Here is a 27,119-nt window from a genome sequence, read left to right on the forward strand (position 1 = left end):
GAGTTCAGTTGAGATAAATTCCTTCAGCTGCTCCATGGACCAGTGCAGGGCCATCCACCATTTTTTCTTTTCCAGCACCTCATGAATTCTCTTGATCCGAGGAGTGTCCTTTATGTCTCAATTTGCCGTTTAGGGACATCCTTCGCTGCAGTCGAAGGTCTGTTGCCATGATCCTGTGGCTTTTAAACTTTCTAGCGAGCCTGAGTATCAGGCAGAAACGGTCTTAAAGTCCATCTTCGGGTAGGAGCCATCTCGTGTGCGGTCACCTACTCCATGGCTGCCACTGAAATCTTGAGTGATGTGATGGGTATGGAATTAAATGGCCTCAGTGAATGTGCAAATGGGCAACTGAATTCCCTTCTCTGTGTCAAGTATGGTATCCAGGTTGCAAACAATCTGGTTCAGCCTCAGATGATTGTCAGAAGGATGAAGTATGTTGGTTCTTTGCGCAGACAGTAAACAGAGAAGACTGAGGTGAAAGAGTGCAATAACCCAACTGCACTCCCCTTTCCCCTAGTCAACTACAATCTTGTTCTTGAAAATTTTCTGCCACATTATAGGTCCTACTTGTGAATCAAATTACCTTAACCTTCTTCTGCAGTATTCATTGAAAATTTACTCCTGTGCAATACAAGACACCTCCATGATTCCTTTGTTATTTACCATAAATCATTAATGTATCCAACCCTATCTATTCCCTTTGCCATTTAGAAAATGTTTGATTTTATTGCTGCCTTAATTTAATCCAAACTGCACATTGTAATCTGTTACTTTGTAGATATGGATTTTCTAACTTGTTCGGTTTTCTAACTTGATTCAATTATTGAAGTAAAAATATACTTCAATTATTGAAGTAAAATATAAGTGTAACATGAGTAAAGGTCATATGACCAATTAAACATATCTCCAGAAATAATTATTGTACAATTAACACACTGATGAAGACTCCCCAGAGTTAAGACTTCTACAGTAAAGAAAGCATTGGTCCAGAGTGAGTGTTAATGAAAGCTCTATTTAGCTCTGGTTCAACACGTTCTTTGCTACAACCATCACCTTTGCCTTTTGTTCTATGTCATCTTTATCATCTTTAGCACAGGGCTAAATCGCAGGCTTTTAAAGCAGACCAAGGCAGGCCAGCAGCAAGGTTCAATTCCTGTACCAGCCTCCCCGAACAGGCGCCGGAATATGGCGACTAGGGGCTTTTCACAGTAACTTCATTTGAAGCCGACTTGTGACAATAAGCAATTTTCATTTTTCATTTCATTTAATATTCCCTGTCCACCCTATCCCAGACTTTACCTTTTGTTCTTTCCCTCCCCTACCCCTTTTAAACATCATAAAACGCACCACATTGTGAAGTTCTCCAAGGACCAATCAAAGCTGCGCCACCTACATGCTGCCCCTTGACAACATCAATCCAGACATGGGATTGGTTTCCAGCTGTATGCTCTGTCTCAATGCCACCTCTCATCTGTTTGACATAGCCATAGCTGCTACTAGCTAAATACTTTCTAGACTGAGCCATCGTACTCAGCTCCTAGACCTAGAGCACAAACTCCACACACCCTCAATGCCAAATCCATGTCCATTCCTGGCCCCTACCTCTGGTTGAAATAGACTGTTCACAACCTTGGCATCATATTCAGCCCCAAGTTGAGACTCCACCCCCCATCTTGTCCTTTCCATCACAATGGATTGGATTGGATTTGTTTATTGTCACGTGTACCGAGGTACAGTGAAAAGTATTTTTCTGCGAGCAGCGCAACAGATAATTAAGTACATGGGAAGAAAAGGGAAAAGAAAATACATAATAGGGCAACACAAGATATACAGTGTAACTACATAAGCACCGGCATCAGGTGAAGCATACACGGTGTAGTGTTAATGAGGTCAGTCCATAAGAGGGTCATGTAGGCATCTGGTGACAGTGGGGAAGAAGCTGGGTTTTTTTTACATAGAATTTACAGTGCAGGAGGCCATTCGGCCCATCAAGTCTGCACCGGCTCTTGGAAAGAGCATCCTACCCAAGGTCAACACCTCCACTCTATCCCCATAACCCAGTAACCCCACCCAACACCAAGGGCAATTCTGGACAATAAGGGCAATTTAGCATGGCCAATCCACCTAACCTCCACATCCTTGGACTGTGGGAGGAAACCGGAGCACCCGGAGGAAACCCACGCACACACAGGGAGGATGGCACAGTGACCCAAGCCGGAATCGAACCAGGGACCCTGGAGCTGTGAAGCGATTGTGCTATCCCCAATGCTACCGTGCTGCCTCTCAACACTTTTGAGTCTGTTCATGTGTGTTCTCAGACTTCTGTATCTCCTGCCCGACGGAAGAAGTTGGAAGAGTGAGTAAGCCGGGTGGGAGGGACCTTTGATTATGCTGCCCACTTTCCCCAGGCAGCGGGAGGTGTAGATGGAGTCAATAGATGGGAGGCAGGTTTGTGTGATGGACTGGGCGGTGTTCACGGCTCTCTGAAGTTTCTTGCGGTCCTGGGCTGAGCAGTTGCCATACCAGGCTGTGATGCAGCCCAATAGGATGCTTTCTATGGTGCATCTGTAAAGATTGGTACGGGTTAATGTGGACATACCAAATTTCCTTAGTTTCCTGAAGTATAGGCGCTGTTGTGCTTTCTTGATGGTAGCATTGACGTGGGTGGACCAGGACAGATTTTTGGAGATGTGCACACCTAGGAATTTGAAACTGCTAACCATCTCCATCTCGGCCCCGTTGATGCTGACAGGGGTGTGTACAGTACTTTGCTTCCTGAAGTCAATGACCAGCTCTTTAGTTTTGCTGGCATTGAGGGAGAGATTGTTGCCGCTACACCACTCCACTAGGTTCTCTATCTCCCTCCTGTATTCTGACTCGTCGTTATTCGAGATCCAGCCCACTATGGTCGTATCGTCAGCAAACTTGTAGATGGAGTTGGAACCAAATTTTGTCACGCAGTCGTGTGTGTACAGGGAGTAGAGTAGGGGGCTAAGTACGCAGCCTTGCAGGGCCCTGGTATTGAGGACTATTGTGGAGGAGGTGTTGTTGTTCATTCTTACTGATTGTGGTCTGTTGGTCAGAAAATCGAGGATCTAGTTGCAGAGTGGGGAGCCAAGTCCTAGGTTTTGGAGCTTTGATATGAGCTTGGCTGGGATTATGGTGTTTAAGGCGGAACTGTAGTCAATAAATAGGAGGCTGATGTAGGAGTCCTTGTTTTCGAGATGCTTTAGGGATGAGTGTAGGGCCAGGGAAATGGCGTCTGATGTGGACCGGTTGCAACGGTATGCGAATTGCAGTGGATCAAGGCGTTCTGGGAGTATGGAGGTGATGCGCTTCATGATCAATCTCTCGAAGCACTTCATTACGACTGAAGTAAGGGCCAGGTAGTCATTGAGACACGTTGCCTGGTTCTTCTTTGGCACCGGTATGATGGTGGTCTTCTTGAAGCAGGTGGGGACCTCGGAGTGGAGTTGGGACAGGTTAAAGATGTCCGCGAACACCTCTGCCAGCTGGTCCGCGCCAACTACTTCCACCTTGGAACAGCCTGGCTAACCTCAAAAGTTCTTTCGAGGAATACGAGCTTTCTGAAAAAGCTGCAGTTCCAGCGCTTACAGTTTCTTTGGCCGGGGCAAAGACACCTGTAACTGCCACTAATCATGGGCTCACCTTGAAACATGTGTACATGACCAGTACCTTTGGGGGGGGGGGGGGCTATACTCAACAACCTTCACCTCCACCCTGCAAGCTGGCTGGCTGATGGTGACAGCCCCCCCAGTTGCATGGAAACACTATCAGGAGTTCTGTGCAAGGTTGACCATCAGGCCTACTCTTCCCCTTGGCCCTGCCCCACCCCGGGCCGCTCCCTCTCTGGCGCCCTCCAGTTGTTGCCCTGCCGGCTGCAGCCTCTCAGCCCCGAGTCTTTACTTCCTGTTTTTGCCGGGGCTCGGGCTCTCTATTTTGTCCCTGCTGCTGCTGCTTCTCTCTCGGCTCTTTTTGTCTCCGCCACCCCGGGGGATCTGATGGATTTCACGTAGTTGACTTAATCGACGCCATTTTATCCGCGTACCCGGGTTTGGTGATTTATTATATTTTAATCCCCCTCCCTCTCCCTCTCCTCCTCCTTCCCTCCCCCCTCTTTGTTTTTTTTTGTTGTTTGTATTTCTCTGGCTGGACCATGGCTGCTGCCTTCGAGCGGCCAACTTTCTGCTGCTGCCGCAAAGTTGTGACCGGCTCGAGTAATAAGAGTGAGAGTTTGGATCCGTCCCGGGACGCCCGCCCCGTCGACATCGCCTCCGCCTCCAACTTCGAGCGCTTCCAGATCCGCCACTTCCACCTGGAGCTGGACATCGGCTTCCCGAGCCGGGAGATCCGGGCGGTGGAGGTGCTGGACTTGGTGTGCCTGCGAGCCGACACCCGCAGCCTGGTCCTGGACTCGCACCAGTCGCTGCTGATCCGCTCGGTCAGCGCCAAATGTCGGTGCAGCTCGGGCGACAACAGCTGGCCCCTCGCCCACCGCCTCGACCCTTTCACCGACTACGGCTCCTCGCTGGTGATCACCCTGCCGGCTGCCATCAAAGCCCACAGCAACTTCCAGATCATCATCAGGTACACTACAGCCGACGGGCCGGCGGTAAGTCCTCAGGCAACTTCCTCCAGGTGGAGATTTAAACATGAGCTCCAAACTTCCGTCCAACTAACCGGACTCTTTCTTGACAGACTGCCTCCAACAGAAGGGGAATGGGAGCGCTTATCATTTGGACTTCTCTAGAGTAGGCGGCACATATTAACCTTGATCAAATCGCGGTCAAAAGTAAGACTGATTTGTTTCATCACTTTTTAAAATCCGATTGTGGGGCTAACTAGCTTGCACTTTGGCTGAAGTCTTCTTGCCTCCTCTCCATGCCTCCTCTTCTCTCCATGGCCCCCCCTCCTCGCCATGCCTCCTCTCCTCTCCATGGCCTCCTCTCCTCTCCATGGCCCCCCTCCTCTTCATGCCTCCTCTCCTCTCCATGCCCCCCTCCTCTCCATGCCCCCCCCTCCTCTCCATGCCCCCCCCTCCTCTCCATGCCCCCCTCCTCTCCATGCCCCCCTCCTCTCCATGCCCCCCCCTCCTCTCCATGCCCCCCCTCCTCTCCATGCCCCCCCTCCTCTCCATGCCCCCCCTCCTCTCCATGCCCCCCCTCCTCTCCATGCCCCCCCTCCTCTCCATGCCCCCCCCTCCTCTCCATGCCCCCCCTCCTCTCCATGCCCCCCCCTCCTCTCCATGCCCCCCCCTCCTCTCCATGCCTCTCCATGCCCCCCTCCTCTCCATGCCCCCCTCCTCTCCATGCCCCCCTCCTCTCCATGCCCCCCTCCTCGCCATGCCCCCCCTCCTCGCCATGCCCCCCCTCCTCGCCATGCCCCCCCTCCTCGCCATGCCCCCCTCCTCGCCATGCCCCCCTCCTCGCCATGGCTCCCCTCCTCGCCATGCCTCCTCTCTCTTCATGGCCCCCCTCCTCTCCATGGCCCCCCTCCTCTCCATGCCTCCTCTCCTCTCCATGGCCCCTCTCCTCTCCATGCCCCCTCGCCTCTCCATGCCTCCTCTCCATGGCTCTGCCTCTTTCCGCAGGTGCTGATGCATGTCCTGGTTCTCTTCCCCCACCCTGAGTTGAGTGACTTGGCAGTTTCGGGAACCTCCGGTTTTAGTTTTGTCTTGAGAGGCTGAAATTTCCTGGACCAGCAACTGACTAATCCAGAAACGGAAATAGTAGAGTGCCCCAGCCATAACCAATTTGGCATTACCGTTGACGTTTATTATATAAAACCTAGAACTTGCATTAGGATGGAACTCTGCTGTGTGCAGGAGCCACTGAGATTTAACTAGCCCCGATTGTCATTGAAGTAGATACAAGTTTGATGCGTTGATATTTGTAGATCTGGTAATTGATATCTTACATGGGTGTGTGGCAACAAGTGAGAAACCATAGGTCAATTGGAAGTGCAGAATCATATCACAACTGTGGCAGCTCTCTGAAAAAGTTATCCACTTTCCTCCAACTATTTTAAAGTTTTATTTTTCACTTATCCACTTCCGTTTTTAAAATGATTATGGATTCTCCTTTCACTGCTGATTCTGGCATTCCACATCCTGTACATAAAACAATGTACAGCTTCTTTTGGTCCTTTAGCAATAATCTTGCATTTATGCCCTCTAGTCACTGTGTCCTGGACTGTAGAGTCAAAAAGTTCTACAGCACAGAAAGAGGACCTTCGGATCATAGTGTGTGTGCCAGTCATTAAGCACCTATCTATTCTAATTCCATAGCCTCGTATGCTATGGTGTTTCAAGTGCTCATCTAAGCACTTCTTAAATGCTGTGAGGGTTCCCGCCTCTACCCCTCTTCAGGCAGTGAATTCCAGATTCTCACCACCCTTTCGTTGAAAAGGTTTTTCCTCAAATCCCTTTTAAATCTCCTGCCCATTACCCTAAATCTATGCCCCTTTTTAAAAAAAAATAATTTTTATTGAAAAATTTTGAATTTATACAACAACATCAAACCATACTAAAATAACAATAATGACGACAATCATAAACCTTCGCCCCTCCTCAATGAACAACACAACATATTAACAACAACTTAAATTAACACAATGTTAAGTTACATAACCGTAGACACCGTTTATAGAACTCTTGTACTGATCCTCTTAGGGCAAATTTGACCCTTTCCAACTTTATAAATCCCGCCATGTCATTGACCCAGGTCTCCACACTTGGGGGCCTCGCATCCTTCCACTGCAGCAAGATCCTCCGCCGGGCTACTAGGGACGCAAAGGCCAGGACACCGGCCTCTTTCGCCTCCTGCACTCCCGGCTCCACTGCAAGTCCGAAAATCGCGAGTCCCCACCCTGGTTTGACCCTGGATCCAACCACCCTCGACACCGTCCCCGCCACCCCCTTCCAGAATTCTTCCAGTGCTGGGCATGCCCAGAACATATGGGCATGATTCGCTGGACTCCCCGAACATCTGGTGCACCTGTCCTCACCCCCAAAGAACCTACTCATCCTAGTCCCGGACATGTGGGCCCGGTGCAGCACCTTAAATTGGATGAGACTAAGCGTCGCACATGAAGAGGAAGAGTTGACTCTCTCCAAGGCATCCGCCCAAGTCCCGTCCTCTATCTGCTCGCCAAGTTCCCCCTCCCATTTAGCCTTCAGCTCCTCCACTGACGACTCCTCCACCTCCTGCATTACCTGATAGATGTCAGACACCTTCCCCTCTCCGACCCACACCCCCGAAAGCACTCTGTCCATCGCCCCCCGCGAGGGCAGCAAAGGGAATCCCTCTACCTGTCGCCTAGCAAACGCCTTTACCTGCAAGTATCTGAACGTGTTCCCTTGGGGAAGCCCAAATTTATCTTCCAGTTCCCCCAGGCCCGCAAACCTCCCGCCAATAAACAGGTCCCTCAATTTACTGATGCCCACCCTTTGCCACCCCCTAAATCCCCCATCCTTGTTCCCCGGGATGAACCGATGATTGCCACCCAATGGAGCCTCCATCGAGCCTCCTGTTTCCCCCCATGTTGTCTCCACTGTCCCCAGATTCTTAGGGTCGCCGCCACCATCAGGCTCGTGGTATACCTCTTAGGGGAGAGCGGCAACGGCGCCGTTACCAGGGCACCCAGGCTCGTACCTCTACATGACGCCATCTCCATTCTTTTCCACGCCGTCCCTCCCCCCTCCATCACCCATTTACGCACCATTGACACATTGACCACCCAATAGTACCCCAAAAGGTTGGGCAGCGCCAGCCCGCCTCTATCCCTCCCTCGCTCCAGGAAAACCCTCTTCACTCTCGGAGTCCCATGTGCCCACACAAAGCTCAAGATACTGCTAGTCACCCTCCTAAAGAAGGCCCTGGGGATGAAGATGGGCAGGCACGGAAAGAGGAACAAGAACCTCGGAAGCACCATCATTTTGACGGACTGCACCCTCCCCGCCAATGACAATGGCAGCATGTCCCACCTCTTGAACTCCTCCTCCTGATCTACAAGCCTGGTGAAATTATGTTTGTGAAGAGTCCCCCAGTCCCTGGCCACCTGCACCCCCAGGTACCTAAATCTCTCCCCTGCCCGCCTAAGCGGGAGCCTACCAATTCCTTCCTCCTGGTCTCCAGGGTGCACCACAAACACCTCACTCTTGCCTAAATTTAGTTTATAACCTGAAAAGGTCCCAAACTCAGCTAGCAGCTCCATCACCCTCGGCATCCCTCCCACTGGGTCCGCCACATACAGTAACAGGTCATCGGCATACAATGACACCCTATGTTCCTCCCCACCTCGCACCAAACCTCTCCACATCTCTGAATCCCTCAACGCCATCGCCAGCGGCTCGATTGCCAATGCAAACAACAGGGGGGACAGGGGGCAACCCTGCCTGGTCCCTCGATAAAGCCGGAAATACTCCGACCTCCTCCCATTCGTGGCCACGCACGCCATCGGGGCCTCATATAGCAGCCTCACCCATCTAATAAACTCTTCACCAAATCCAAACCTCTCCAACACCTCCCATAAGTACCCCCACTCCACTCTATCGAAGGCCTTCTCCGCATCCAGCGCCACCACTATATCTGTCTCCCCCTCAATCGCCGGCATCATGATGACATTCAACAATCTCCGCACATTCGTGTTCAGCTGCCTTCCCTTCACAAACTCTGTCTGGTCCTCGTGTACAACCCCTGGCACACAGTCCACTATCCCGGTGGCCAGGATTTTTGCCAGCACCTTAGCATCTACGTTGAGGAGAGATATGGGCCTGTATGAACCACACTGCTGGGGGTCCTTGTCCCTCTTTAAGATTAACGAGATCAGCGCCTGCAACATCGTCGGGGGCAAAGTCCCCCCTTCCCACGCTTCATTAAGTGTCCGCACCAGCATGGGGCCCACTAGGCCCACAAACTTTCTATAAAATTCCACCGGGAACCCATCCGGCCCAGGTGCCTTCCCTGACTGCCTCTGCCCGATCCCCTTAACTAGCTCCTCCAGCTCAATCGGCGCACCCAACCCCTCCACCTGCACCTTCGGGAAAGAAAGCCCGTCGAGGAACCTCTCCATTCCCCTCCTTTCCCCCGTTGGCTCCAACCAGTACAGTTGCCCGTAAAAGTCCTTGAAGACCTAATTCACCTCTACCCCCTTCCGCACCACATTCCCACTCTTGTCTCTCACTCCAGCAATTTCCTTAGCCGCATCCCGCTTGCGGAGCTGATGAGCCAGCATCCTACTCGCCTTTTCACCATGTTCGTGCACTGCCCCTTGTGCCTTCCTCCACTGTGCCTCCGCCTTTCTAGTGGTCAGCAAATCAAATTCAGCCTGCAGGCTGCGCCTCTTCCCCCAACAGTCCCTCCTCTGGTGCCTCTGCGTACCTCCTGTCTACCTCCAGCATCTTTCCCACCAGTCTATCCCTCTCGCTCTCGCTCCTCTCCCTGTGTGCCCGGATGGATATCAGCTCCCCACGAATCACTGCCTTCAGGGCTTCCCAGACCACCCCCACCTGAACCTGCCCTGTATCATTCACCTCGAGGTACCCCTCAATACTTGCCCGGACCCTCCTACACACCTCCTCCTCCGCCAACAACCCCACATCCAACCGCCACAACGGGCGCTGGTCCCTCACCTCCCCCATCTCCAACTCTATCCAATGCGGAGCGTGGTCGGAGATTGCAATGGCCGAATACTCGGCCTCCTCCACTCTCGGAATCAGTCCCCTACTCACCACGAAGAAGTCTATCCGAGAGTAGACCCTATGTACGTGGGAGAAGAAAGAGTACTCGCGTGCCCTCGGCCTCAAACCTCCATGGATCCACCCCACCCATCTGGTCCATAAACCCTCTCAGTACCTTGGCCGCCGTCGGCCTCCTACCCGTCCTAGAGCTGGACCAATCCAGTGAAGGATCCAACACCGTATTGAAGTCGTCCCCCCCCCCCCCCCCCCCCCCCCCCCCCTCCCCCCTCAAACCATGATCAGACCTCCCGCCTCTAGATCCGGGACCCGTCCCAACATATGCCTCATAAAGCCCGCATCGTCCCAATTTCGGGTATACACACTAGCGAGTACCACTTTCTCTCCTTGTAGCCTGCCCCTAACCATAACATACCTACCCCCCCTTATCTGCCACCACCTCCGATGCCTCAAACGACACATTTTTCCCCACCAGAATCGCCACTCCCGGCTTCTTCACATCCAACCCAGAGTGGAAAACCTGCCTCACCCACCCCTTCCTCAGACGGACCTGGTCCGCCACCTTCAGGTGGGTCTCCTGAAGCATTGCTACATCTGCCTTTAGCCCCCTCAGATGAGCAAGTACCCTCGACCGCTTCACCGGCCCATTCAATCCTCTCGCATTCCAGGTGACCAACCAGATCAGAGGGCGTCCCGCCCCCCTCCCCCGTAGACTAGCCATAGCCCGTCGACTGCCCGCCCCAGGCCAGCACCCCCTGCCTGACCCAGTCCCCACAGTGACAACACCTCACCTCTGTCCCCCCGGCCCCCACCAGCTCCTTCCTGACCCTGCCAGCAGCAACCCGGTATCCCCCATCCTATCCCTCCTCCAGGCACCGCTCCAGCGTGGGGATGAACCAGTTAAGGCCCCCCCCCCCCTGTCATCGTCTCCACCCCCCAGCCCCGCAGCGCGGGAAACCAGAGGAAAGTCCGCACTTTCGCACTGCCCACCACACCCTTCTGACGCAGCTCCCAAATACCAGCCCCACTCCGTACCCCCAACCCGACATAGAATACAACAAACCCCCCCAACCCTCCCCGCAAGATACAAAACTCAAACAATGCCCCACAGCAAAAAAAACAGAACAACACCCCCATAACTAGCCATATCAAAATTGCAAAAGTACAGAAAAAGAGAACACAGCAACAGCAAAAACCAGCAATAAAGTATTACAACCGACCCCCCAACCCCTAGTTCAAGTCCAGTTTCTCCATCCGCACGAAGGCCCATGCCTCCTCCGGGGAATGGAAATAATAATGCCGGTCCAAATAAGTTACCCACAGGCGCGCAAGCTGCAACATTCCGAACTTTATCTTCTTCTTGTAAAGCACCTCTTTGTCCGATTAAACCCGGACCGCCGCTTAGCCACCTCCGCACTCCAATCCTGGTAGATCCGTACTACCCCATTCTCCCAGTTGCTGCTCTTCACCTTCTTGGCCCAGCACAGCACACACTCCCGATCACTGAACCGGTGGAACCTCACCAGCACCGCACGCCGGGGTTCATTCTCCTTAGGCCTCCTGGCGAGTACCTTATGGGCTCCCTCCAGCTCCAGGGGCAGATGGAAAGACCCGGCCCCCACTAGCGAGTTCAGCATCGCAGCCACGTAGGTTGTCAGGTCCGACCCCTCCAGCCCCTCCGCAAGGCCCAAGATCCGCAGATTTCTCCGCCTCATGCGGTGATCAAGCTCCTCAAAGCGGTCCTGCCACTTCTTGTGGAGTGCCTCGTGCCCCTCCACCTTACTCACGAGGACCACAGCCTCCTCCTCTCGTTCAGTGGCCTGCGTCTGCAACGCCTTGATGGCAGCACCCTGGGTCGTCTGGATCTCCGAGAGCCTTTTGTTCATTTCTGCAGAGAGCTCAGTACCTGAGCCTTGAAATCTGCAAAACAGCGCAGGAGAGCAGCTTGTTGCTCCAGGGCCCACTGCTTCCACTCCTCTGGAGCTCCGCCGGCCGCCATCTTGGATTCCTTCACCCATTTTTTCTGGGGAGCTGCTGCCGCTTTTTCCCCCTTTCCACTCCGAGTTCGAGTCATGAACGGCGGAGAAAGTCGATCAGCACACCTTCTCCCACCGGGAGACGTTGAAAAATTTCCGTTTTGGGCTCTAAAAAGAGCCAAAAAGTCCGTTTGAAACGGGAGCTCCCAAATGTGCGGTTTCCTACGTCATCGCTGCCACCGGAAGTCCTAAATCTATGCACCATGGTTATTGATCCCTCAACTAAAAGGAAAAGTTTCTTCCTATCTACGCTATCCATGTTCTTCATAATTTGCACACCTCAACCGGGTCCCCCTCAGCCCTTTCTGCTTTAAGGACTTCAACCCCAGCCTAATCTGTCCCACCAGCCCCCTTCATAGCTAAAATGCTCCAGCCAGGCAACATCCTGGTGAATCTCCTCTGCACCCTTTCTAGTTCAATCACATGTTTTCTATAGTGTGGCAACCAGAACTTCACACAGTACTCTAGCTATAGCCCAAAAAGTGTTTTATACAACTCCATCTTGACCTCCCTGCTCTTATATTCTATGCCTTGGCTAATAAAAGCAAGTAACTCATATGCCTTAACCACCTTATCTACCTGGCCTGCTGCCTTCAGGGACCTAAGAACATGGAACCCCAAGATTCTTCTGGTCCTCTGTACTTTCTAGCGTTCTGCCGTTCATTGTGCATTCCTTTGCCTCCCAAAATGCACCACCTCAGCACTTTGCAGGGTTAACTTCCATTTGCCACTGTTCTGCCCATCTGACCAACCTGTCCATATGCAAAATAATCATATAATAGCTCACCTACATCTTCAGCTCCACACGCAGGTTGCCACCGTGGAACCTAATAGGTCCTATTCCTTCTCTGGTTATTCTCTTGCCCTTATAAAATACCTCTGGATTCTCCTTTATTTTCCCTGCCAGTGTTTTTTCATGCTGCTTCTTCATTCTCCTGATTTTTGTTTTAGTACCCTCCTCTACTTTCTATACTCCTGTAAGGCACAGTGGTTAACACTGCTGCATCACAGCACCAGGGATGCAGTATCAATTCTGGCCTTGGGTGACTGTGGAGTTTTCACTTTCTCCTCGTATTTGCGAGGGTTTCCTCCGGGTGCTCCAGTTTCCTCTAACAGTCCAAAGGATGTGCAGGTTGTGTGGGGTTATGGGGTTAGCGCGGAAGAGTTAGCCTAGGTTGGGTGCTCTTTCACAAGGCTGGTGCAGACTCGATGAGCCGAATTGCCTCCTGCAGTGCAGTAGTTCTATTCTATCCATTGTTTTCTCTATCTGCCATTAGCCTCCCTTTTTTTCCTGATCCCATCCTATATTTGCCTTGACATCCATAGCTCTCTGGACATTTTGGTCCCACACTTTATCTTTACAGGAGGATAATGGCTTCGTACTCTCTATTTCCTTTTTGAATGACGCACACTGCTCTGATGTGGATTTTCCTACAAGTAGCTGCTCCCATCCACTTTGGCTGGATCCTATCTATCCTATTGAAATCAGCCTACCTCCAATTCCGAACCTTTATTTTCAATCCATCTTTTTCCTTTTCCATACCTATCTTAAATCTTACTGAGCTATGGTCATTATCACTGAAATGCTCCTCCACTGACACCGACTACCTGCCCAGCTTCATTTCCTAAGACCACCCCCTCTTTTGTAGGACTTTCTATGTGCTGGCTCAAAAAGCTCTCCTGGATGAACTTTTAAAATTCCACCCCCTCTAAACCTTTCCAATTAATATTCCAGAAGTTGAAATCAACCTACTATTATTACCTTATTGTTTTTACACTTCTCTGAGATTTGCCTACATATCTGCTCTTCTATCCCTCCCTGCCTGTTTGGAGGCCGATAGGTCAGTAGGCCTTCCAACGTCATTGGTACCAATATCACCCTCCCCGTTCAGAATGCCTTGCAGCTGTCCAGTGACATCCTTGACCCTGGCACCAGGAAGGCAACACACTGTCCTAGAGTCACGTATGTGGCCGCAGAAACACCTGTCTGCTTTTCGCCATAACTTAATTGCAGTGTTGATGTTAGGGGCAGCAGGGTAGCATGGTGGTTAGCATAAATGCTTCACAGCTCCAGGGTCCCAGGTTCGATTCCCGGCTGGGTCACTGTCTGTGTGGAGTCTGCACGTCCTCCCCCTGTGTGCGTGGGTTTCCTCCGGGTGCTCCGGTTTCCTCCCACAGTCCAAAGATGTGCGGGGTAGGTGGATTGGCCATGCTAAATTGCCCGTAGTGTGCTAATAAAAAGTAAGGTTAAGTGGGGGGTTGTTGGGTTACGGGTATAGGGTGGATATGTGGGTTTGAGTAGGGTGATCATGGCTCGGCACAACATTGAGGGCCGAAGGGCCTGTTCTGTGCTGTACTGTTCTATGTTCTAAGCCTATAACATAATAATCAGTTATTGTCACAAGTAGGCTTCAATGAAGTTACTGTGAAAATCCCCTAGTCACCACATTCCGGCGTCTGTTCGGGGAGGCAGGTACGGGAAATGAACCTGCGCTGCTGGCATTGCTCCGCATTGCAAGCCAGCTATTTAGCCCACACTGTGCTAAACCAGCTACTTGTGACAATAAAGATTATTATTATTATTACTATTGCTCTTCCACTCTTACTCCTCCCCGTCTTGTGCAGCTGAACCACCATAGTGCCGTGAACGTGGCTCTCGCTGCACTCCCAGAGGATCCAACACAGAAAAATGGTTCTTGAGTGAGTGCTCTGGGACTTCCTCACTATCTGCCTGCCCCCTAAATGTTCTTTTGCTTCACTTACTTTGTCAAAACTTCTTTTATTATTGAATGCCATTACCAATGTTCTCTACCTTTGCTATTCTGGTGAAGCTAGCCCGAGATCCTTTAGTTTCATAGCCTTGGTATCATCCAGTAAAGCCCTTTTGTACCGTGTCCAAAGCCTTGACATCTTCTCTAAAGTGCAGTGCTCAAAACTTGGCAAACAGATATGGTTTTGTATAAGTTTAGCATAAACGTTTTTGTATTGTCTATTCAATTTAAAGAATTTAGTATTCCAGAGATTTAACAACCATATCAACTTGTCACCAAATTTTTAAAGACTTGAACTTTGGTGACTTATTCATTTGCAAGCCCTCTGACTACTTTTCCACTGATTGAAGATGAACTTGCATAATAAGGTAATAATTTACGTTAAAATAGAATCAATGTGCATTTTCATAACATCCTCAGTGGATACAGTAACTTTATACGGTAGCATGGTGGTTAGCATCAATGCTTCACAGCTCCAGGGTCCCAGGTTCGATTCCCGGCTGGGTCACTGTCTGTGTGGAGTCTGCACGTCCTCCCCGTGTGTGCGTGGGTTTCCTCCGGGTGCTCCGGTTTCCTCCCACAGTCCAAAGATGTGCGGGTTAGGTGGATTGGCCATGCTAAATTGCCCGTAGTGTAAGGTTAATGGGGGGGATTGTTGGGTTACGGGTATACGGGTTACGTTGGGTTTAAGTAGGGTGATCATTGCTCGGCACAACATCGAGGCCGAAGGGCCTGTTCTGTGCTGTACTGTTCTAAGGATAATCTTCTCAAAGCCAGGTATATTCCCCTTTCCCACTGTAACTCTATTGTTTTGATTTCCATTTCTCATTCTGTGAACTGGGAGTGGGGGGTTGGAGGCGGAAGGGGTTGGCCAGTGGCCAGTTACTGCTTGCCATCCGATCTAATTTGCCCAACATGGATATTTCTTCAATCCAGCACAAATTTATGCTGTGGTCAGCACCATCAATTACTGACTGCCCAACTCCGCTCCTTGGCTTCCTGATGGCATACTCTGCCCAATCAGCCCTACCAAAGTCCTCCTCATTAACATCTGCGATGTTGTGTCAAAATTAAGAGAGCTGTCTCACAGACTAGTCAGGCAACAGTCTCATGTAGTCACACTCACAGACCCTACCTTTCAACCAATGTCCCAGAGGCCTCCTTCACCATCCCTGGGAATATTTTGTCCCACCTAAAAGACCAGCCTACCTGAGGCGATGGTGACAAAGTAGCATTCTTGCTACTAAAGCTCTTGCCATCCATGAACTTATTGGGGGATAATCATATTGACACATTAGCTTTCGCAAAGACATGGCTGAGTGGTGATCACATTAGTCCTTAAAATGAAGACTCTCTGCATGGCTATACCTTCCACCACTTGCTCAAACCCTTGTGCCAGTGATGTAGCCCTTGCCTCTAAATTACACCTTGGTATATTTCTCTATTCCTGCTTCTCTGCCAACTTCTCTTTTGAACATTTAAACCCTCATTTAAAACCCTTGTCCGGTACAGCATATCAAAGGGCATCCCTTGAGAAATTGTCTGTTTTCTCCCTCTGCCTCTGCATTGAGCAACCAAAAATCTGTGTCTGAAAATGAAATGAAAATCGCTTATTGTCACGAGTAGGCTTCAATGAAGTTACTGTGAAAAGCCCCTAGTCGCCACATTCCGGCGCCTGTCCGGGGAGGCTGGTACGGGAATCGAACCGTGCTGCTGGCCTGCTTGGTCTGCTTTAAAAGCCAGCGCTTTAGCCGAGTGAGCTAAATCTCAGTCATTAATATACTCAAGGTGGACGTCCCATTAATTGGCTACTTGAGGGCCTCAGTTGAGTGAAGGGCAGCTTGCCATGTGACATGTATCTGCCACTGATAAAGGGTAAGTGACAGGCAGAGAGCCCCAGGCCATTCCCCCTTGATTTTATGCTCGCCCCTGCCACGTTGCCAGTTCTATTCCTGGGTTGGGGTGGGAGGGTGGTGATGTGGATGTAGGGGGAGTGGATGACATAAAATTCCATCCAATGAGATCACCTCCAATTCTTCTGAACTCTGGAGACTATGGACTCAGTTTACTTAGCCTCTCATCCCAGGAACTGATCTCGTGAACTTTTGCTGTGTGCTTTCAAGACCAGTATATCTTTCTTTAGATATGGAGACAAAGCTATGCATTGTACCGTAGGTGTCACCAAATCCCTATACAATTATAAGCAAGACGTCGGTACTCCAAATTCATAGAATCTCTATGTGCAGAAGGAGGCCATTTGGCCCATCAAGTCTGCACCGACCCTTGGAAAGAGGATCGATCTTGGCCCACTCTCTGACCTTATCCCCCCCGGAACCCAGTAACCACACCTAACCTTTTGGACACTAAGCAGCAATTTAGCACGGCCAATCCACTAACCAGCACATCTTTGGAGTGTGGGAGGAATCTGGAGCACCGGAGAAAACCCACGCAGACACGGGAAGAATGTGCAAACTTCACACAGTCACTCGAGGCTGGAATTGAACCTGGGTCCCTGCTGCTGTGAGGCAGCAGTGCTAACCACTGTGCCACCATGCCGCTCAATAGTAACTCATGTACCACTTGCCTCCTTTATTGCTTGCTGTACCTGCATGGTAATTTGCTGAGTTCGTTGCTCAAGGACACCCAAGTCTCTCTGGATACCAACATTTAAAAGTTGCAAAACAAAATTCCACTTTTGGATTATTACAACTAAAGTGAATAACCCGACACCTCCCCAGATTTTACTCTATTTGCCACCTTGTTGTCCATTTACTTGACCTGTTCGTTATTATCTTCAGCCTCTTTGTTTCTGCTCAGGGTTTGCATTCCCACCAAATCTTGTATCTTCAGCAAATGTAGATACAATAGTCCCCAGTCTCTTCGTCTAAATCATTAACATAGATTTGTAGATCCTTAACAACTGATTCATTACAGATCCTTTTGCGATTCAGACAGGATTAAAACAAGGTTGTCATCGATCTTCCTTGCTGCTATGTTCCGTCTGACTAAAGGCAAACTCCCTACAGTAGTATAGCTTATTTATAAGATGGATGGTAAACTATTTAATCTCCGACAATTCTAATAAAAAAACTAAGACCACTCTGACTTCAGTCATTGAGCTCCAAAACAATGATGATGCTGCAGGACGTACTGTGTTGAAAATAGATATCCGGAGGATCACAACATCAAAACTAAAACCAGGCTCATGGTTTACCATGCTGTCATCATATCTTCCTTACTGTACAGCTGTACATACTATACCTCTTGGATCCCTTTTATCTGCCCTATTAGTTACATCCTCAAAAAATGTTTCATGAATTCGTCAAACACAATTTCTCTTTCATAAAACGATGTTGACTTTGTCTGATTATACCACAATTTTCTAAGTACATTCTTAAGATTACCTAATAATAGATTTCAGTGGTTTTCTCATGACTGGTGTCAAGCCAAGTGACCTGTAGTTCCATGTTTTCCATCTCCCTCATTTCGTGAGTAACAGTGTTACATTTTCTAACTTCTAATCTGCTGGGACCCAGTGGATTCACTATATCTTCAGCTGTCACTTCTGGATCTCGTTAGTATAGACCAGGTCCTGTGGTTTTGGTCATATTTAGTCACTTAAATTTCTTTCACACTTTTTCTCTGCTCATATTATGACCTTGGGTCCTCACTCCTTGGTTATCCTCTATTTCTGTCTTCTAATTTGTGGTTTCTCCTATGAAGACGGCACAAAATATTTGTTAAATATCTCTTTCATTCCTTATCTTCTCTTGTCTCTGCCTCTAAAGGACCATATTTACTTCAGCAACTCTCCACTTTCAAACTGGTAACAGCTCTTAAAAATCTGTTTTTAAATTCTTGGATAATTTATTCGTGTTTATTTCCCCCCATTTTTTGGGTTGACTTTTGGGGGGGGGCTTGCCCACTCCTTACACTTCTATCCACAAGATTAAAAGCCTTTCTTTTAATCTAATATTATCCTTAACTGCAAAAGTGAGCCACAGATGTATCTTCTTGTTAAAATTTTATTGTTTAATGGAACATATTTTGTTGTAGATTTTGAATTCAGTGAACCATAGATTCCTACAGTGCAGAAGGAGGCGATTCAGCTCATTGAGTCTGTGCCTGCCCTTTCAAAGAGCACCCTACCTAGTCCTAGTCCCCTGCCCTACCCCGTAACCCCACCTTACCTTTTGAACACTAAGGGGTCAATCCACCAAACCTGCACATCTTTGAACTGTGGGAGGAAACCGAAGCACCTAGAGGAAACCCATGCAGGCACACAAAATTTCACACAGACACCCAAGGCCGGAATTGAGCCCAGGTTTCTTTAAATATTTCCCACTGATTATTTGCTGTGATACATTTAGTTCAATTACACAATTAACCTTCAACACCTCACCCTCATGCCCAGGTATATGTAATTGGCTTTCTTTGAGTTTAGATTCTTGCTTTGGACTCGAGCATGTTGCTTTCAACCATAATATGAAATTCGACAATTGTTTTATAATCACTTTTTCTGGAGGATCTTTGCTACAAGATTACTAATTAACCTGCCTACACTGGGATCAGGCCCAATTCAGCGCTCTCCCTTGAAGGTTGGAAATGACATTGTTGGTGGTTAAGGGATTCTGTGAGAGGGCTTCCTCCGTCACTGGGGAGTGCATTGATTTTAATAGGAGGGAGGATATTTCCCCTTCCACGTTGTGAGAGGCTTTGAATTTGGCCGTTAGAGGGGAGATAATCTCTTATAGGACACATAAAGCGAAGAGTGACAGGGTGGAGAGGCAGAGGTTGGTGGATGCCATCCTGGAGGAGGATCGCCAATACTCGTAGGCTCCGGTGCCAGAGTTGTTGGCAAGCCGAAAGAAAGTACAGTTAGAATTTGGGCTGCTTTTGGTGGGCAGTGCAGTGAACCAGCTGCGGCGTTCAGGAGGGGCTTTTTATGAGCATGGGGAGAAGGCCAGTCGTCTCTTAGCGCATCAGCTGCTGTAGCAGGCCCGGATCTCAGTAAAGGTCTCGAGTGGCAGGTTGCTCTCCACTCCAGGTACGGTCAATGAGGCCTTCGAGGCTTTTTATTGTCATTTTTATAAGTATGGACCCCTGAGACTTGGTTTTCTATGTCAGAGTTTTTGGATGGTTTGTCATCCCTGTGGTAGTTCGCGAGAGAAGGGAGGAATTAAAAGTCCCTGCTGACACTGGAGGAGGTTAGGAATTGCGTGGACTTTATGCAGTTGGGTAAGGTCGGCCAGATTCCCAATTGAATTTTATAAGAAACCCCCCCCCCCCACCTCCAAAAAGTCAACAAAAAAGGGGGAAAAAATAAAACGAGAATAAATCGGCCAGAGAATTATTGAATGTAAAAACAGATTTTAAGAGCTTTTACCAGTTTGTAAGATGGAGAGTTGCACAAGTAAATATTGATCCAGGGCACAGGGTGGAGAAGCTGACCTCCACCCCAACAAGACCTGCCTACAAGCGATCAGTGAGGCGAAGGCTTAAGCATCTACCCCCGAACCAGCCTGCATCTCCAGCCAGTCCAACACCCCGAATATGGCTTCTAAGGGACCGGGCTCCACGTCCACATGTAAAACATGGTGATGAACACGGTACTCTAAAATCTTTCCAGCTTTAGGCAGGGCCAAAACATATGCACGGGGTTCGCAGGGCTCCTCCACATTGTTCACAGACATCCTCCACCACCTCAAACAGCCAGCTCATCCTTGATTTTGTGAGGTGCACCCTATACACTACCTTCCGCTGTATCAGCCCCAGCCTCGCAACACCTCACACACCACCGAACCTCCTTCAGCATTACCCCCAACTCTTCCTCCCACATAGTCTGACGTGCCAAAATACGTCTCCCCATACTCTTGGCAGCTCATCACGCCCTTCTCAGCTGACACAAACCACTTTTTCCATGGACAATAGGTCAAACCTCGCCTGCAACTCCTTCCTCTTCGCTAGGACCCGGGTCTGGGTCCCCCACGTACCTCCCATCTTCCAAAATATCTTCTAACAGTCATTGGTGTTCCTCTTTCTCCTCCCTATCCACCTTGGCCTTAAATGAGATCATCTCCCCCCTCGCCACTGTCTTCAGATCCTCCCAGACCACCGACCGCGAGACGTCCCCTGTGCAATTGAACCCCACATACTCCTCAATCACCTTCCCTATCCTGTCTCACAAACTCAGGTCTCCAATAACCCACATTCGTTCCTCCATCCCAGCTTATGGGCTGCCCCCTTCTCCAAACCCCCCCCCCCCCCCCCCCCCCCCCGCTCATGGGTATCCAAATCCGGGAGAGCACCCCCAACACCCCTCTTCACAAACCCTGCATCATTCCAATTGGGGCCATATACGCTTGCCAGCACCACCAATCTCCCCTCTAACGTACCCGTCACTACCACGTACCTGCCCCTCTGATCAGCCACCACCTCCTCCATCTGGAACTTCACACCTTTGCCACCAATATCGCTACCTCCTGACCCCTACCCCCTGACCCCTACTATCAAACTGCAAATGAAACACCTGGCTCACCCTCAAATGGGTCTCCTGTAGCATCACCGTATCAGTTTTTAAAGTCTTCAAGTGCGCAAAAACTCTCGATCTCTTCACCGGCCCCCTAACCCCCTACGTCACTATTCGGACCGGGGTTCTCTCATCCCCCTCGCCACTCTCTACTGTCATCATAACCCTGCTCCTCCCGCCAGATCCACTCCAACCCTTTGTTACCATCAAATTTCACCCCCCCCCCCCCCCCCCCCCCCCCCCCATTACCCCCCAGAATCCTCCCATCAACTTCCTCTTGCAAACACCTCTCCCAGTATCGATCCCCTCGCCCCATCTTTCACACCTCCCAGGCCCATCGAAACCTGTTCGGCCAGGCTCCAACGACCATTGCCCCTCCCCCACCGCACCCCTAATCACTAGCTTACCTTTGTTTGCTCGGGCATGACCCTTGCCAACCCCTCCCACCCCCTCCTCTGTAACTCGGCCCCACATATCCCAACAATCCCCCACCTCCCTCATATTAAAGAACAATACAAAACCGTGCCCACAGAAAAAAGGAATAAAACTAAAACCCAAAACCCATGTGAACAAATGTAAACAACCCCCCCCCCCCATTTAAGAGACAGAAAAACAAAACCCCAAATAAATAGAACACTCTCCATAAGAAAAAACACCATCAACTTCCCCACAAACCAAATCCAAGTCCCAACTCTCATCTCAGTACCAGTCCTTCAGCCTTCACGAATGCCTCTGCCACCTTCACCGTCTTGAAATAAGAATCCCTCGAGTTGTGCGTTACTCTCAACTTCGCAGGGTAGACCACTCCAAATCTCACTCCGCTACTATACAATGCCGCTTTCACCCGTTCAAAGGCCGCCCGCCTCCTAGCCAGCTCCGCTGTCAGGTCTTGGTATGTTTGTATACCGACAGCTTCCCACTTCCCTCTCATCTCTGCTTCGCCCAGTGCAAGACCTTCTTCTTCACGTGGAACTATAAAAGGAGATTATAACCGCCATTGGTGGCTCATTTGCTTTAGGCTTCGGCCTGAGCAACCAATGTGCCCTGTCCAACTGGTAGCAGGAGGATTGTTCGCTCTCCCCCATCAATTACGGCAGCACCTTTACAAAGTACTCTGTCGGCCTTGGGTCCTCCACCGCCTCAAACAGCCCACGATTCACAGATTTTGCCTCCTTGACATGTCCTCCACCTTTGCCCATCGATGTAAACTGGTTGCTATGTTGCGACAATGCCTAATCCATCCCCTCAACCTCTCTCCTTGGTCCCGCACTTTGACCAACATCTTCATCACTGCCGCCTTTACCGGGGCAATCGCCTCCTCCACCCACTCTTTCATTGCAGTCATCATCTCCCTCTGCAGCACCTCCACATGCTTGGCGGCATCACCTCCCCCGACATCACCTCGGTCAGAGTTTCCACTGTGAATGGTGCGGCCCCACCCAACGCCAAGTCCTACCATTTTTCTTCCCATCAGGAATCACTGGACGTGGACTTTTGCTCACCCCTTCTTTCCAACACCTTTCTTCTGGGTTTTTGACATTTCACACCTTCCTTCTAACTTCCCCCACCAACTCATTCACAAACCACCCCTGAAACTGGGCATAAATGTTCAAAAATCAGAGACTCTAGCAGGTGCCACCTGACGTGCAACCACCGGAAGTCCCCCAGTGTAGAGGAGATAATGATGTTCCTTAGGAGTTTTGCCTCGGGTTATAAATTGAACCTGGGCAAAAGCGAATGAGGGGAGCCGAACTGGGGAAAGTTACCTTTTCAATTAACAAAATTTAGCTTCTGTTATCTGGAAATCCAGGAGGCCCATGATTGGGCCTCACTCCATAAACTAAATTTTGCAGGTCTGTGAAATGGGGTCAAGGCCGACTTGAGGAAGTGGGATTAGCTCCCTTTGTCCCTCACAGGCAGGGTCCAGCAAGTAAAGATGAATATTTTCCCAAGGCTTCTATTTTTGTTTCAGCATCACCCAGTTTTCCTTTCCAAATCTTTCTTTTTGTAAGTCAATAAAATGATGTCTTCTTTTATTTGGGCAGGCTTAATACCCCATGATTCGCAGGATGTTCTTACAGAGGAAAAGGCAATCGGAGGTCTAGCGTTGCCAATTTGTTATTTTGCTATTGGGCGGTGAATATTAAGAAGGTCCGGGGGGGGGGGTGGTTTATCAAAACGAGTCTGCGTGGGGGTTGATGGCGAGGAATGCCTGCAGAGGCACTAGTCTGAGAGCCTTGGTTACGGCTCCTCTCCTGATTTCCCCTTCGAAGTGGACCTCCAATCCGGTGGTGATGGCCACTCTGAGAACATGGGGACAGTTTAGGCAGCATTTCAAGCTGAGTGCCATGTCGCTGTTAGCCTTATTTTGCAGTAACCATCGTTTTGTTCCAGTAGCCTTGGATTTGTCATTGTGCACTGGGGGGGGGGGGGGGGGGGGGGTTGTTGGAGCAGTTTGGTGGCATGTTTATAGAAGGAATGTTCGCGTCCAAGAACAAATCTGTTCACGTATTATCAGGTGTGTAACTTTTTGCATAAGGAGATTCCTTCCTTCCCCTTGGCACCCTCACCTTCCTTGATGGATAGGGTTCTTCCGATAGTTGAACTGGCTGGGAGTTGGGGGGGGAGAAGAATGATATCGGACATCTATATTCGACTTGGTGTCGATGAAGCAAGCACTATTGTATGAGGTCAAAGGGAAGTGGGAAAGGGAGCTGGGTCAGTCTTTTGGAGGGCAGGGACGTGGTACTTGTCGTGAGGCTCTAACAGAGTCAATCCCTTGTGCGCACGGCTCAGCTTGGTTCAGTTCAAGGTGGTGCACAGGGCACATCTAACCAGCGCACGGGTGAGGTAGAGGACAGGTGCGAGCTTTGTTCACGGGGGCAGGCAAACCGCATGCACACATTTTTGTTAGTGTCATTAACACTGCAATGAAGGTACTGTGACCCCTAGTCGCCACACTACGGCGCCTGTTCGGGTACACACAGGGAGAATTCAAAATGTCAATTCACCGAACAAGCAAGTATTTCGGGACTTGTGAGAGGAAACCAGAGCACCTGGAGGAAACCCACGCAGACGCAGGGAGAATGTGCAGACTCCGCATAGACAGTGACCCAAGCCGGGAATCACACCCTGGTCCCTGGCACTGTGAAGCAACAGTGTTAACCACTGTGCTACCCTAAACTTTTAAGGATTTTGGTCTCCTTCTTCAGCACCATGTCAGAGATTCTTGCGATTGAGATGGAGCCTTGCCCTTTGATGGCTATCTTTGGGGTCTCTGACTCACTCACGAAGCTGCAATCGGGGGCGAAGGTGGATGCTCTGATCTTCGCCTCGCTAAACACTCGAAGGCAAGTTCTGCTTGGGTAGAGGACACTGGTTCCTCCAAGTGCTTTGTGATAGTTAAGTGGAGTCCAGAATTGTAATGGTAATTGCTGTGTAATTTAATTGTTTCGCTGTTGTATTGAAAGTTTTATCTTAATAAAATATTTTTTAAAGCACTGCCTGCATTAGAGCTAAAGTAACATTACAATGTACTGTTCAAGGAAATTGTCACACAAGCAATCTACAAATTGATCTACCAAACTGCTTTGCCAGTTGGAATAGTCCAGTCTGCATGAAGATTGAAGTCCCTTGTGATTATCACATTGCCTATCCTCCGGGTGCTCCAGTCATTTCATGCTTACTGCTCTGCCCAATGGTACTGTTAGTGGTCTGATAAACTACTCCCACTGGTGATTGCTGACCCTTATTTATTCCGAATCTCCACCCTATACTGAATCTACTTCTTGACCTTCTGAACAAAGCACCTTTCTTAATACTGCCCTTGTATTCCTTTATTATCAGAGCTATTTCTTTGCTATTCAGTCTGTCTTTTAAGAATTTGCTGTGGAATAACTATTCCCCAATCTTGAAATGAAAATGAAATGAAAATCGCTTATTGTCACGAGTAGGCTTCAGTGAAGTTACTGTGAAAAGCCCCTAGACGCCACATTCCGGCGCCTGTCCGGGGAGGCTGGTACGGGAATCGAACCGTGCTGCTGGCCTGCTTGGTCTGCTTTAAAAGCCAGCGATTTAGCCTGGTGAGCTAAACCAGCCCCTGGTCATCCTGGTCATCTTGTCTCCATGTCTCTGTAATGGTGATTATATAAAACCCATTTATTTCTATTTGTGCCATCAGTTTGTTTAGTTAAAGGCACTATATAAGTGCAAAGGTGTTTTTTTTATATATATTAAAACCATCCATCACATTTTAACTCCATTATGAATAAGTAATCAAAACATTGTAATTTATGATTCTGGGTCATCACACACGTTTATAGAAGATGTTTGCCCGGTTCTACTCTTGCCAGTCCAGTCGAAGCTGGAGAGTCTTATACGTTAGTTCCTCCACCCCCACCCCCTGGCTCCGTGTCTTTTACCTTTGGAGTTCACCAAGGATGTATTCTTGACACCTCGCTTTTCACAACTGTGTCACGCTGCTTGGTAACAAAATCGGAAATTCAATTCAGGTTCCATACACGCATGGATGATCTCCAGTTTGCAAATTCTACTTCCTATTTGGCACTGATGGGCTTCCAACCTCATATTCTGTCCAGCCGTAAGGCTGTTTACTTCCATCTTCGTAATGTTTTTTATTCATTCAAGGGAAGTGTGCTTTTCTATTAGACCAGCACTTCTTACCCATATCTAATCGCCCTTGAGAAGGTGGTGGTCAGCTACCATCTTGAACTGCTACAGTCCATGTGCTGTTTAGAGAGGGAATTCCAGGATTTTGACCATGTGACAGTGAAGGATTGGTGATATATTTCCAAGTTAGGATGGTGAGTGGCTTGGAGGGGAGCATCAGGTGATGGTGTTCCCAAGTGTCTGCTGTTCTATATGTTAGTGGTTGTGGGCTTGAAAGGTGCTGTCTAAGCAGCCTTGGTGAGTTCCTGCAGTGCATCTTGTTGATGGTGCACACTGCTGGTGCTGTTCCTCGGTGGTGGAGGCAGTAAATGTTTGTGGATGGGGTGCCAATAAGTAGGCTCTTTTGTCTTCGATGGTGTCCAGCTTCTTGAGTGTTGCCCATTTCTGCTCCTGCCTCGGCTCCTCTGCTACTGAAATTGTCATTTATACTTCCATCTCCTGACTTGTGTATTCCAATGTTCCCCGCACAGGTCTCCCGTATTCCGTCCTTTAAAGAATTTGTGCTCCTTTAGACCGCTGCTACCCTTAGCTCCTGTTCACCCATTACTCGTGGTCACTCTCCTACACTGGCTCCCAGTCTAACAGTACCTTCATTTTAAAATTCTCATCCTCTGGTTCCAATCCCTTCAATCTCTAAGCTCTAGAGAACTATGCATTCCTGAAACTTGCGTTCCGTTCCCTACTTCCTTCACTTTGCCATTGGCAGCTGTTCCTTCAGTGGAACACACCAGAGCTTCTTGGGCAGCATCTTCCAAAACTCTCAACCATTTCCTCTGGAAGGACGAGGGCAGCAGATGCACGTAAGCACCACTACCTGCAGGTTCCCCTCCAAGTCACTCACTATCCTGGCTTGGAAATATATCGCCATTCCTTCATTGTCGCTGGGTCAGAATGCTGGAACTTCCTACCTACCAGAGAATACAGCTCTCACAGCCAATGTTTGCAATAAGCATGCACCTGACTTCACTTCTTCTTGCTTCACCTCACTTCATTCATACCATTTGGGGAAAAAAAAACAGCACAGACATAAATCAGCAGAATGTGACAATCCAACGCGGGGGCAACAGCCAACAAAATGTCTTGTGGGCCGCACTCGGATCCCAGATGGACTGCATGTGGCCCCTGGGCCACAGGCGGCCCACCACTGGTTTATATTCTGATTGAAGCTTAGTTTGCTTTGATTTAATCATTTCCTGGGAGTAAATGATGGATACTGTAACATTTTATAGAGTTGCACAGACTACTACTAAAGTCATTCACCGCAACTGCTGGTTTCATGTAAATTTTCAGGGACATAACAGGAATTAGAAAAGATTGTGAGAATGCAGTAAAACTAACTAAGTCTGGCGGATGTCTCAATACCGCAGGAGGACCTT

At 49.4% G+C, this 27,119-nt stretch overlaps 1 protein-coding gene across 3 annotated transcripts in view; it reads left to right on the plus strand.

The window, feature by feature from the left end:
* The first annotated feature begins 3,927 nt into the window (after positions 1–3,927).
* rnpepl1 (arginyl aminopeptidase like 1) overlaps positions 3,928–27,119 on the plus strand; it is a 93,166-nt gene continuing 69,974 nt past the window's right edge. Inside the window, exons 1-2 of one of the 3 annotated variants that reach the window (XM_038815821.1) lie at positions 4,555–4,633; positions 4,720–4,813. Coding sequence is in view for 2 of the 3 variants with exons in the window: in XM_038815818.1 (XP_038671746.1) it covers positions 4,178–4,633 (456 nt within the window). In the remaining variant the exon portion in view is untranslated. Of the gene's footprint in view, positions 4,634–4,719; positions 4,814–27,119 lie in introns of all 3 variants that reach the window. The other 2 variants (XM_038815818.1, XM_038815819.1) reach the window with 2 other exon arrangements.

Source organism: Scyliorhinus canicula, chromosome 13 (genome assembly GCF_902713615.1).
Source record: "Scyliorhinus canicula chromosome 13, sScyCan1.1, whole genome shotgun sequence".
NCBI lineage: Eukaryota > Metazoa > Chordata > Chondrichthyes > Carcharhiniformes > Scyliorhinidae > Scyliorhinus > Scyliorhinus canicula.